Here is a 14,739-nt window from a genome sequence, read left to right as displayed (position 1 = left end):
ATATCAATGAGTCATGGAAAGTTTTGTGTTTGACAATGTCACATTTCTTATTTAGTGTAAAGAAAAAGAAAACAGGAAGAAGGAATTCTCAGATGGTTTTAAAGGCTCTTCAGAAAACAAATTCATCCCTTGTTTGCCAGACACTGGAAGATGTCGAACTGTGCTATCCAGTGCTTTCTCCACGTATTCATTCCAAGTGTCAGTTTGTGTCTTTCAATATTAAAACATTAAATGAACCCAGAACAGGAACCGGCCCTCAGGCCTGTCATCATGAACAACAATAGATAATTCCTCTGCTATCATCTTAAACCTCCATCTTCTAAAAAATCTCACCAATCCTAGAGTTCAGTTTTCCAGGCTAAATTCCTTCATAGGCAGCTCTATGCCATTATTCTCAGTTAGCTTAAGTAATTAACATCCCTCACTGTTGTCAGCTCTACAGATGTTTTTATGTCCATTTTTTCTCTCAGTCTTTGTTTATGTTTGTTGCATAAATGAAACAAGCACTTCTGATCTTCTTTTATATAACATCTTTATGTAAAGTGACCAAAACCAGACAAGGAATGCCAGTAACGTAGTGTCACCACGGTCCTGCACAGGGGTAACTCCCTGTCCTCCACTGAGAATGCCTCATATGGAACATCCTAATATCTCATTTTTTCCTTTCATAAAACGGATGACCTGGTCTTGCTATAATGAATCAATAATATCTGTCTCCTCCTCTTTTGTTCACAACAGGCAAACAAATTCACAGTAGATAATTTTATTAGTCCTTAATTGAGAAAATCCCAGAATTTTTCTGAGTGTGAGCATACCTATAGAAGTACAGCATAAAACCACCCATTAAAACCAGCAGAGTACCAGTCCAGCATTCCTATCTGCTCTGTGATATCTGTCACTGCCACCACCCCACCTAGGGACACAAACACTACTGGTACCATACAAAGTATATGACCAGCACTGTGAAACTTCATTTCTGCTCCCACAGTTCTTCCACATCCCAGTTCCTTCTTGCTTCTGTACCAGCAAAGTTGCTCAAAAGTGTCATGCCTTTATTTTGCTCTACAAAACTCCTCAGTAAATACACTAAATTAGGCAGATCTCAAGACTGATACTTAGAGACTATATCTCAGATTGGAGAGAGATTAGTATTAAATACTTTCAATAATTTTTTTTTCTCTCAACTACTTTCCAGTGGAAAGTGTTTCCCAAATCATGCTCAGTAGTGAAATGTAACAGGTAAAATTACTTACAAAAATTAATAACTAAAGATAGGTTTCCTCTCATTCTGCTTCAGGGCACCTCTTACTATGATATCCTTAACTCTGAATATTCATGAGAAGTATGAAATAGCCTTGTTAATACAGTAGATGCAAAACAATCCGAATGAAGCTAAGCCTGACTGCACAAACTGCTTCGCACACCTAAAATTTGGTTTGTAACCCTGTAGATGGAGTTAGTTACACAAGGAGATGTGACATGATGTATATGCTTCCTGCAGAGCACAGATGCTTACCCTGCCTGCTGCTCTTCTCCATGGCTCTGCATGGGTGAGTCAGGACTGGCCATTAAGAAGATTATTGGGCCAGACTGCAGATGCTGGTGTTCCACTAACTAATTTTGAGCAGTTGTTCCATAACCATAAAGACTAATACCTTTCCAGACTCACCAGATTACTATTAACACTATAGTCAAAGTCTCTACTTGCAAGTAATTGCTATTACAGCCAAAAGTTTGCAGAATAGGACTTTTTAAAAGCTTATTTTCTCTAAGTTTAAGAAAAATTTGAAAAGGGTAATGAGGGTCAGAATATCATATGAGTATCCTTCTACTGAAAATACTAGCAGAATAAGGTATCTGTTACTATTTTGATCAGTAATACATTCCCATAGAAGAACATATACAAGGATACAGAATACTGACATGAAAGCCTGATTTGGGCTTTTTCATTTACCATTAAGTTCTTGCACAATCATCACATTAATTACAATGTATGACCCCCTCCCTAAACACATACATACAGATAGGCACAGTTTTTCCAGAAGGATGAGGCAGAATAACCAACAAACTTTGATTTTAAGTTTCAAAAAGTTCTGTTAACTCCTTCTACTACCAAGTATATGGACTGAAAGCCTACTGAAAGTGTAGGGAATAACCATGTAATTATTAATATTGTGAATCATGATTTCTATTTCACACTCTCACTCTTTATATGCTCAGAAATTGCCTAGGGAAAAACTGGGGTATGAGGTACAGGGGAATTACTGTCATTGCATGTTAAAACCAAAATATTTTTACAGAGTTGTTTTATTGTCTTAGAACTTCAGAAAAAAAAGGGTTCACCGGTTCTCCTTTTCAAGTTTTTTTTTTCCTAGCAATTTGCTATCTTTTTAATGATCTGCCCATAATTTTGAACAAGATTTCCTATTGAGGTAAAAATAAAGTCAGACCCCAACCTGATCATTCTCTGAACATGACTGACACAGTGAAATATAACAAAATTATTGGAAGCTGTTCTTCTCTGCTCTCTATCTCCAAATGGCAATAGAACACTTAGCAGCAGTACCAGCTTCCATTCGTTGCCTCAAGGTCCTAAAACTCAGCTATGAACTGTGAACAAACACATCTTTCCCACACCCACACAGAAGTAAAAGCAGAGTAAATACTAAAAATGGCTTTATACTGTGCATAAGCCTTGTCAGTTTACATATTTACTGACAAACTGATGGAAGTTTTCCGGTCAATGCATTTTTATAGAATAGCTGGCAACACCTCCAGGTCGGGGGCAGATTTAAGAGACTGGTTCTGCATGGTCAGTGAGTAGCCTCAGAATTGTGCACTCACAGTTGCTGTGATGTTTCTCTTTGTTATTTTGATATTTTTCATCACTATTGGCAGAAAATTTATGTGAAATATAAAGTCTAGGCACAGTCCTAGGGCAAAAATTTCTTACTGGTGCCTCATATTTTTAAGAATGGAAGTAACATTAGGTTAACAGACAAAAAATTTCAACAATGCTTCACTCCAATGTCAGTGAGCTCAGTGTGTTTTCAAATGCATTGCTGAATTCAACTATACACGTTCATTGATAATAAAACCAAGATACCTATGCCAAGTATCTCTTTTTCAACATTCAGATTTTCAGCATGGAGATTATGATCTTCAAGTTTCAAACTATGGAGTTGGGTTTTTTAAGACTGACTTCATTTTCCCTGTGCAGTTCTCCCCAAGTTCAAGTTTGGGACCTGACCCTCCAGACCAATAACCTTAAAATCCCACATTCAGGACAAAGTGTGTTCATTAAATTGTATGCAAATTTTTCACCAGCATAGAAACAAACCTTGGAAACTTCAAAGGTCTTTTGTTGTATCATCTAATCTGCAGTCAAAGTTATGCCATTACATATCCTAAATTATGACCACATGAAGAGTCCTGTGTGTGCATGGGTGCATAAAAAGACATGTGTGCGTATATATATATACACACACACTGAGAGAAATAGGAGAGAGTGATTAAGAAGCCCCTTCCTCATCAAGTCCCTGTAGGGAAGTTATGAACAAATTAATTTTAGCATGAGTTTTCGGTCTGCTGAGCTTTCCAGAATACTGCCAAGCATCTGTGTGGTGAAAAGCCCAGGAAATGTGATGCAGATCGCTCATTTTGGAGGACTACAGAGCCAAGACCTGTATATTCAGCAGAACAGAACTGCAGTTCCAGTATTACACCCACACACTTTTGCATTCATTACAGGATGTTCTTCACGTCAAAACAAAACAAAACTTCAGCACAGTTTTTTTCTGAGTTAAAGCAGAAATCCACACACTTCCACACAAAGAGGTGTCTATGTTAAGTCTGTTAATGCCTTCTCCTAACAAATCTAATCCTTTAACTCAAAAAATTTAATTCTTTAGAAGTTTCTGTACTGCAACCTATTCAAAGCACCTTTATTTCATTACTCATTTTCTGGGGTGGATAGAAGTAATTTATTTCCCCAGGTTTTAAAGCAGGTTTCCTAGGAAAGAGTTTCAGCCACCCTGGCATGGGTCAGCTTATATTTTATTCCACAAATTGGGATATCACAGAAGTATCAAACCGGTGCAATAATGACCAATGTTTTGACCATTATGGCCAAGTGATGTGAATACTTTAATACTTGAAGCAATGCCTGTCTGTACAAAAGTAGATGCTGTCAGAATAATGACACTCCTGATACTTTTCTTCAATAATTGGCCAGAGCATGTACAACTTTTTATTGACCAAGTATTTCCAAAATATTTTGTATGTGAGTTACAAGTCTACTTCTATTAATAAAGTCACATCCTTGTACAGTCATTTGAAGAATGACAAAAATAAACTAGGTACATGAAATTCAAAATATAAACCTCAACATCACTGACATTAACAGTTTTGTTTGAAGTCAATTTAAATGAAAATAGATTGAGAAATAATATTAAAATTTTTTGCCTTTTTTTTTTTCCTTAGGTGGTAATAAGTTTTTTCTTCAAACTTTGAAAAGGAAGATGCTATTAACACTGCAAATGCATAATGGCAACTAAAAAATAGCTTTAACTGTGCTTTTTTCCTGACAGAATTTTGCCATGCAATTTAAACAAGTACAGTCCAGGAATAATTCATAGTTCTTATCAACAGAAAAGAGAAGAAAGAGGTTTTTCAAGCTATGTAGTAAACAATCTGCATTGCTTCTCATTATGTTCTTGTGCCAAAATTCTAGAGAAATATGGTAAACATTCAAATGGCTTCTAATTATATAAATCACTTATTTAATTCCCCTAGGTGAATAAGGTGGAAATAAAACAATTCAAAAAGTAGTCTTTCCATATGAAATAAGAGTCTGTGCTCCTCTTCTGAAGATAAGAAAAGGTACCCATCTCATTTTAGGTTCAGGAGGATAGATTTCATTATAAGGAGCCCACATAAAGTAAAACACAGGTAGCATGGTATGCAACTTTTGCATAATTAATTGGCATAATTCATCATAGCATTAGTTAGTTATTGCAGTGTCCAATATATAAGATTAATTTTCAAAAGACAACATTTACTAGCGCCATTCCTTCAGAAGTCCCATATGGAAAATTTAAACATTGAGCCTACAATGAAAATCAAAGGTTCCAAAATACTTTCAGAATTGTGTCAAAGTGGGCTTCAGAATTAACTATCCCTATTAGCAAAAAAAAAAAAAAAGAAGATATTATTTTATTTCTCCCCACACCAAATCTCATATTTGGTTGGAGGCATGGAAATGAATTATGCCACACCATTCATTCCAGGTAAGGAAGGAAAATACTGTAAAATAAGTGGTGGTATGAATCTTAAGTACAAAAGCACTAGATCAGCTTTTTCGCTTTTTTTCCCAGAACTAGATCTCAGGTGGATTATCATGCCTAATAATGCCAATCCCACAACAACCACTCAGTCATTTTCTAAAGGACATGAACTTATGTTACTCAATGCTTAAGACCAAGACAATGATACAAGGCCACCTACCTTTATTTGTTGTCTAGCTTACAGAAAAAAAACTCGTAGTTTGAGCAGTAGTCATTAGCATATTGCCTAATATCCAACAATCTCTTGTGAGAAATTGAGACATCTCTTCTTAGATAAAGTAACATAAAACTTGTGAAAACTCTTCCTCCTTGCCCCCAGTCAGATGCCTGGAAAATCACGCATTCTCAAGGAAAATAAAACTCCAAGCAAAATATTTACCCCTTTTTTGCAATGAAACAGAAATTTCTTGACATGTTGAGAGAACCTCAAAGTCACACCTGTGTTCTATGCAACTTTGGGGAAACATAATTTAAAAACAGCAGTAGCTAAGACCACTCATAACAAAAATGTCAGAATTGCTTTGGTTTGAGGGGAGTCACACATCTGAGCATTTGGAAGAAAGCAAACTAATTAAAAACTACTTCACACTAGAAGACAATATATTTTTGAACTTTAGAGTTTAACGAAAAAGTAAATTATTATGAATTCTGTTTGCAACAAGGGATTGTGCAAACTGAAATGAGAAACAGTGTCTTTATTTCAAATAACTGAGAAAACCAGATGGAAAATGTAAGTCAGAAGACTAAAATTATCTGGAGCACTGGAACTGGCAAATACCTTACCTGGCTGAAAGACTTCCAAGCGCTCTCATACTTTCTCCTCCTAAATGTGCATCTCCTTCAGCTATTAATAATTGATCCTTTCCTATGGGCTGAAATAATACAGAAAATCCCTGAGTTAGTCAAAGCACTTGGTACCTCAGAAGTCAGTTCCGTCTCTGTACTTTTGCCAGTAGAATTACCTTTGAATCCTAACTTTCTTAGGGAGATAGTTTACTATCTCAGAAGAGAGATAGTTTACTCCAAATAAGCATTGTGGAGAAGCAAAGGCATATTGGTGCTCCTTCTTCTCTGGTGTTTCATGCCTAAGTGCCATATATGACCCCAGGACTGGGAAGTGGATTTACTGACTAAGTGTAGCAGAATCTGTTAGTTCCTTTTCACTTTTACTATTCCAAGTGTTTCACAGCAAAGGCAAACTTGCAAACTCCAATTCCAATGAACTTACATCAGTTTTGCTCTTTTAAATACATTTTTTTCTCATTACATCCATTAATGAAAGAATGCTTCTTACTCAGACAGAAAGGATTTAAAGGAAAAGACTACAAAGCAAATAAATTAACTTTCTTCTCTAGACTTGGTTTTCCTCAGACATAGGCAGTAGTGCATTAATATCAGCAGAATTGGTTGATGAAAATCAATGTATAAAATAGATACTTTGATTTTCCATTTACAAATCTTGCCTCAAGACTTGCATGAAGGTTGCACAACTGGGAGACTCAGTACACCTCATTTACCAAAAGTGTTGCCTAGAACAGGAAAAACCCTCTTTCCTCCAGACATGCTGCCCACAATACACACAGAGGGAGACTGAACAAAACATCAGGGGAAAATGGGATAAAAGATTTTAACTGCAATTCACATTTTGGAAAGCTCCATGGTTAAAATGGTGGCAGGAACAGAGCTAGACCTTAAGCTAAGCAACTGAATTCAGTCATTTTTTTGCTTTAGAAATGTTTCCTAATGCACAAGAGAAAATCCTTATTAATGAATTCTATGCAAGTCAGAATAGAAGGAAAAGCAGCTGAAAAAAGTAATATCTCAAAAAAGAGAAACAAAGATTTTTAAAAGGATTTTTTTTTTCAGTCACAGGTTTAAGTAGTCAAAAAACAACCCCAACACTGAAGCTCTCTTTTATACTCTGCAGTTGGAGAACCTGTGAAGTGTCACCAGGGTTTCTTTAGAGAAACATCACAGTGTACTGGGAAAAGACAATCAAGTTTTTGTGGTAAATTCATACTGGACCTGTTTAAATTACTTTCTCTGTTGGTTTACTGGCACTTGTTCATCAGAATTTATTCCAAGTAAACTCAAGGTGCCCTAGGTTTATAGATCTTGAAGTCACTTTCTGTTCATAGTTATTGATATAATCAAGAAATGAAACTTCATACTGGAAAGACCAACACTACAGACAAGAACCACAGCTATAAACTGCAAGGTATGGCCTTGCAGCGTGTGCCTCTCTGAAACGGAAAAGGACATTGGGAATAATCTCCCTCCTTCTCCTGATTATTTTTTTCCCTCCATTTCTGCCACCACATAGTCATTCTTAGATGATGAAAAGAGAACAGACTAGGTTTTTTTTATTCCTCTCACAATTTCTGCATTTGACTTCAAATTTAACCTTAATTACCTTCTGTTTCCAACAATTTACACCACACAGACTTGCAACATTTCATTTATCTTCTCCTAGGAAATATGTCAATAAGTGCACTGTACTATATAAACACTTAAAATGACATGCAAACCTGAATGATTGAGAATGTAAGGTGCCTCACTGTCTGTCATTCAAGTGATTCATTACTTCACAAATTAAATCAAACACTAATGTCCATCTAAAATCATCTGTAGCTTGTTGTCTAGTTTGACTATTTGCTTCAGAAATTTCTGCTTTCAGGAGGATGATGACTAAATATTTAATCACAGATTTCCAGACAGAAAAAAGCAACAAGAAAACCTTATACGAATCTCACTCTTTTAAACTATGAGTATTTTGTTTTAAACAAAAGAGTAACCTTGCAGGGAAAGATGCAATTCTCTGGGAGTGATTTGGCATTTTTAATTTCAAAACTTTAACAATTCAAAATTAGAATTGACTTGCCTGAAACTGTGACAAGAAAAACTGTGGATTTTCTTTGCAGGGTAAAAGTTAGTTTGAGATTTCTGGTCCCTTGAAGAAAACCTGGCATGTTGTATTTAATAGTAATTTAAACTTCATTCCTTCAAGGTTAATTTTTGCAGTAGCTGAAACCTAAAAGCTATTTTTTGTACAGCTTGTGATGGTTTATTAGCTTTAGGAGACATTTAAGTAGACTCTGGAAGCACTGCTTGCCTTGCTCTTCAATATATCACATAAAACTAGACAATGAGCATTTGGATGTCAGAAAAAAAGACAAACAACTTTCTTTTGGAAAAAATTAACACAATTAAGTATGCCAAACAGGCAACCTGGACTCTTTCTGTGATTTCTAGCATCTCTGGGGCATGAGTGACACAGTGCTCAACCAGATTAAGCTACATTTGTTGCTGGGAAGCTCTACTGTTTTAGTTCTCAAGCACTGCACAGATGAAATGTACACTGTAAATACAGACTTACCTGTTTACACTTTGAAAATTTGGACACAAAAATCCTTTCATTCAGTACCTATGATATTCCAGTGATGACTAATTCTAGGAACAATTTCACATGCACAGCTGGTACTGCAAGGCTTGTTGATTAAATATCAAGGTAAATAATTAAGACTCTCAAGTGTTCTGAAATTACAGAAGTCCTGAAAGGTGCTGAGGTAACACTTATCATTCCTGACAGATCTATAAAAACACAACAACAAGCAAAGGGCACCTGTAAATCAATGACAGGGAGCTTAAGTACCATGGTAAAACTACACAATTAAGGCTTCTATCTATACAATGTGTGCAAGGCAGAGGAGTAAGTCCCCAGCAGAACAGTGGAAGTTATGCCAAAAGCAGTGAAACAGTGATGCCATTTAATGATAGACTGATTTGACAACATATTTTTATGCATTACTTCACATACGTAGTTTAGTCCAGAAATTTCTGTCCACATAAAATCATAACCTTTTCCCCCCATCCCAAAAATCACATATATAGTCCCATAAACTTCTATATATGCCCAGATGTAGACACAGAGCCATACAAGTGAAAGGTGAAAGTGATACTGTTTTGGAGTGTTGCCTTCCTTTATAAGAATGATCTTTCTGATCACAGGATGATTGATAGTTAACTGATGAAAAGTGCTTCAGAAGAACCAACTACTATTAATGTTTTATATGTGGCCAGACACCTCTTTTTTGCCTTTAAGTGATGATTAGTGGATATATATCAGCAATAATAAGTATTCTTATAAACAAAATCTTGCACATTACAGTCCCATCCAACAGGAAAGATTGTTAATTGGTGCCAACTATTAAATGAAAAATTGCTTTATGTTTCCCATAGGAAGATGTAATCTAAGTTAAGGCGGATACCATAACATTTATATGCAAAATTATTTAATTATATTAGTTGGAATTTTATAAAAACGTTAACCAAAGACACATAAGTATGGCAAATTTCAGCTCTTTGGATTTTTCCCTTGGTAAAACTAGAAACAGTATGAAATGGCACTTTGTACAGAGAAAATATAGGACCTGTTCGTAGAGATCCCTGTTATTCCTCAGTATTCACAAGTACCAATGAACAAGAGACTTCCCAGCACAGATCTATCATGTCTAGTTTCATTTCAGCTACAAAAAGAAAACCTTTGGTGTAAACATGTGACATATTGTGCTGAAAATGGTAGCTGGACTAGTATTTGACATAGCTGAAAAGAAAAAGATGGGAGTGAAAATTTTACATGAGTTGCAAGCTTTCTTCACATGTTTAGAGCACAAAGCAGAGCTCCTCTTCATTTGTGCTTACTGGAAATTATGGTAGCTAATAGATGTGATGCCTGCAGAAAACAACAAGTAAGACTCACCAGCCATGGGAATTGTTAGGCTCTGAAATTACACAGGATGCTACAGTTGCTCATTTCCTACAACGTAGTGCTATTCAAATCACATCTGAAAACTGGGGACAAGAAATAGACTTGCAGACCACAATAAAAATAAACACCAAGGTCAATAAAGGCCAAAATGAGGTGTCTGAATAAAATACTCTCTAACCATATGCCATGGTTAGATGTACAGAAAAGAAGTGATATTTTAAATAGTCAAATATAAGCAAGCAAACACATTATTTGCAAAAATCAATACAAATAAAGTCAGGGAAGGTTTTCTTGCTATTTTTCTTAGGAAAAACTGGATCTCCAGTCAAGAAAAAAATTATTGAGTTAGATTAAAAGGAAAAACTATATAAAAGCATATTCAGCTTTCTTTTGACTAACTTTAAAAATTAATTATAGAGAAAATTACTAATGGATGTTGAAATGCTAGTCCAAATTAAAAAGGCTAAATATCATTATTACTTCTTTCAGGTGGTAAAAATGATGATTGTGGTTGTGCTGACATTTGCCGTCTGCTGGCTGCCCTACCACATTTACTTCATAGTTACTGGGATCTATCAACAATTAAATCGGTGGAAATACATTCAGCAAATCTATTTAGCCAGCTTTTGGCTTGCCATGAGCTCTACAATGTACAATCCCATTATCTACTGCTGTCTTAATAAGAGGTAAGAGCTGGTTACGAAATGAGGTGCATAACTTCACCACGAATATAAACTGCTTAAATGGAAAAACAGATATAGAATTTTCACTTAAATAGCTTCCAGTTAGTGGGAAAAAACAAAATGCAAAAAAAACCCCTCTCTTTAGGTTTGTACTTGAAAAGAACCCCCAAAACCCTGAAGGTGGACTTCCAGTAAATATTCTGGTCTACTTAAAATTTCAGAGCAAAATTCTGTTTTCAGAAACCAGTCCTTCCCATGTGCACCTGCAAAATTAAAAAAAAAAAAAAAACCTATAGCAGTTTAATAGTTTTGGTTTGCAAAATATAAAAATAAAGAAGATGGTAATTAGTGATATAGAGTGCAAGCTCTATGTTCAGTAATTGTAGCCCCAATTTTGTTTTGCTGGAAGAATGCAATACAAAATGTGATTTACTGTGTTCTGTGTATCTCAGCATTACATTTCTACTGTGCTCCAAGATCTGCAACAGGCTGATAAATATTATACCAATGTTTATATTCTCATTACTTAATACTAAATTACAGTATTATTTGACAGCAAGACATTACACTCTGAATTTCAAAGGCACTGCACCTGTAGAGTTTGGTGACATTTTACCAATACTTGCTAGTCTGAGACAACTGGACTGCAGAATGGACTCAAATCTTTCATTTAAACTTATAGGACCAGGATCTACACAAACATCCTAGCCATCCTATTCACCAGTACTTCTAGCATTATTGGATAAAGATCACCAAGAACAATTAATTTCTTCACAAACTCAGTCAGTATGAATCAGTATTGAATAAGTAATCTCAAATATTATTTCAAATCTCTTTTGACTTAGCAGCCAGTTCCAAGTTTAATTACTGTCAAACTTTATACCAATATTGCAAGGTATTTCTCAACGCCCACTAAAGATCATGCAGTACCTGTCAAAAGGAATCTAATAAAAAATGAAGTGAACAAATCCTAACGAGTTTTTAGTGGCGTAAAAACACTGGCATCATCCTTCTTGATGAGGATAACTTAGGACAATTAATATTCATAATCTTTTAAAAAGATAAGGTAATGACTAAATTAATAGAGCCTTCTGATGAGCTCTTCATCATTTTACAACTGTTTAAAGGTGAACTTTTCATCATTTACAACCGTTTAAAGATGAGGTAAAGTTTTAGCATGCCAGAACAAAACTAACTCAAATGGCAAATTTTCCATTAATTTCAACAGAAACTAGTTTCAGTAAGTGTCCAGTGTCTGCAAAATCAATGGCAAGGAAGAATGAGGCCTCATATTTTTCAATTACTACCATAAAACTTCTAAACCAATCCCATTTTCTTCAAAAAACTTTTTATGGCACAGTTACAAAAGTATTTATAAAAAAATAATATCTCTGATCTGGCTTATGTTGACACTTGAAAACTACAAAATTAGATGTCTGGATTAAAGAATACAGCCAAAGAAAAATTAATATTTTGAGACATACTAAAGGTCACCTTATTCAGAATTTGATGCAAGAATGAAGTCCTGGTGACAGCTTTCTTATAATTAAGTTCCATATTGAAATGAAGATACCAGAATGTCTGCTTCCTTTTCATTAAATAGGAAAATAGAGCTTGTTGCTGGGAGTCAGATCAACTCGTGCCTCTGCTGGATCTAGTATCAGACAGAACATCTATCCCCAGCCTCATCTTCCAGGCTAATTAGGATATTATGTATCTAGATAAAGAGAGCATTATTTCAAGATGAAGAAAAAACATGCCCTGAATTAGAAAGAGGATGGAAGGTGCCAAGAAAAGTAATACAGTTTCAAGATGTTTTTGTTGTACAATTTCTGTCACTAAATCCATTTCCATCAGAGGTTCTTACAGTATTTTTCCGAAATATGGACTGCATGTAAACAGAGAATGCTGAAGAGCAACCTACCTGCTCAGTTGTCATCATATGAAAACTCCATGGCAAACGTCAAAATTTGAGGAAGGAGAAGTCATTTCTATGAGATCTGTGTTAACTTTAACAGAACACTTGATCTGAATTTTTACCTGCAGACATCGCTGTGGTAGTTCAACCACTGCTTCAAAAAACTTACAGACAGGATAAACAACAGAGCTGATTGCTAAAACAAAACAAGACAAGCAAGACAAGTGAGAAAGCAAAAAAAAAAAAGCTTTAAGTCTAGGTGAAAATGAGTTCTTTTTCCAGTTATACAGAGATACATAGGGAATTGCTTTTCTAATATATTAAACTTTTATTCTGGAAATGTATACACACAAAATGTAACAATGGTCTTTATGGTGAATCCCTGCCGCTGTATGAGTATTGCAAACACTGATGCTCTAAAGCCTCAAAATGCCTGTTTGTATATTGCTCACATTCAGATTTCAACTTTCTAGGATCCTCTTTACTATTTAAAATTATTTTCCAAATATTTTACATAAACAATTATTAGTCATTACATCATTCCCATATAAGCATCTCTGTTAAAGAGAGACACAGAGGATATTGAAATTTGGAAGCTGGGATGGCATTTTAGAGAAAAGAAAGTTACGAAGTTTCTTGATGAAAGAAGATGAAAATATGGGTGCAGATCTCATTAGAGGTCAAATTAAAACAATTTCTGTGAAGACAGTTCTATGAAAGTTGGTGTTTGTTTACTTTGCACAGGTAAAAGACAGGAAATTCATTATAAGGAAAATACCAGTGTTAAAATGCAGGGACAGCATATAGAAAATCAGAAACCAAAATGAGCTGTTACCACTATCTTTTTTGCCCTACTCAGACTTCAGTCAAGGAAACTCCCGCTGACTTCAGCACACCCTAGGGGCAGGATAATTGGCCAAGTCAGTATCCTGCCAGCACTTTGTGTTTTCAGATGAAGGCCTGGGACTGGCTCTCCCAACCCAGGCTAGGCTTCTTTCCTCCTAGGTTCCGAGCTGGCTTCAAGCGAGCTTTCCGCTGGTGCCCCTTCATTGAGGTGTCCAGCTATGACGAGCTGGAGCTGAAGGCAGCCAGGTTCCACCCCACCCGGCAGAGCAGCCTCTACGCTGTGTCCAGGATGGACTCCAGCATGACGGTGGTGTTCGACACTAACGATGGAGACAGCACGCATGCCAGCCATAAGAAAAGAGCAGCTCCAAGGGACCTGAACTTCAATGGTTGCTCACAGAGGAATTCCAAGACTGTCTCCACCGCCTCAAGCCTCATCAGTTCACTGCACACATCAGCAGATGTTTATTCCTAAACATTTCATGTTGCTAGAAGGGCAACACTGGACAATGTTCTCCTTTGGGACTTGGTATCCATACCACAGGAAAGCAAACCAGATTCCACTAAAAAACCCTAGCTATAAATATTGTGAGACTTTTGGGAATCTCTTACTTTTTTTTGCTTTGGAGAGGAAGAAGAATTTGAAGACATATGTATGTCTCAGTCCAAAATCATAGTTGCACCTTAGCCACAACAATGTTTGTAGGGATTATCCAGAATAAACCAATGGCATAAAAAACTTTGCTTCAGTTGTCTCGGACCTGTGGCATTTATGTTTGACTTATTGAAATTTAACAGGCTCCTTTACTTATTGAAGCAGAAATGTACTGTGTTTTCCATTACAAGTGTATTAATTCCACAATAACAAAATTACATGAGATTTGATTATAAAGATGTATTTATAATGAACACCTAATGAGCCCCAAGTCTATTAAGCTGCTTTACAATTTTAAAATTAAGTTCACATGAATGCAGTTTAGCTCTATCTGCAACAATACAATTTTGCAAATATATATGAGAACAGGAGAACATGACTAAGAGACTAAGTTAAATTCTACCAAAGTTTGCATATTAGTAAACATTAGACTCTAATGTGTTCCATACTTCAAGGGGAATATATTGCTTTGATGAATCTCTCATAGCTTTCTATCTTAGCACTAAGGGTAAGGTCTGTCTCCA

At 35.8% G+C, this 14,739-nt stretch overlaps 1 protein-coding gene across 1 annotated transcript in view; it reads left to right on the top strand.

The window, feature by feature from the left end:
• Positions 1-14,035, top strand: part of TACR3 (tachykinin receptor 3) — a 35,762-nt gene extending 21,727 nt beyond the window's left edge. Inside the window, exons 5-6 of the mRNA XM_053974961.1 lie at positions 10,603-10,799; positions 13,720-14,035. Coding sequence (XP_053830936.1) covers positions 10,603-10,799; positions 13,720-14,035 — 513 coding nt within the window. The remainder of the gene's footprint in view (positions 1-10,602; positions 10,800-13,719) is intronic.
• Positions 14,036-14,739: the final 704 nt, after the last annotated feature.

The sequence above is a fragment of the Vidua macroura genome, chromosome 4, assembly GCF_024509145.1.
Source record: "Vidua macroura isolate BioBank_ID:100142 chromosome 4, ASM2450914v1, whole genome shotgun sequence".
Lineage (NCBI taxonomy): Eukaryota > Metazoa > Chordata > Aves > Passeriformes > Viduidae > Vidua > Vidua macroura.
Note: the sequence above shows the minus strand (reverse complement) of the source record. Positions and strands in the feature narration are given on the sequence as shown.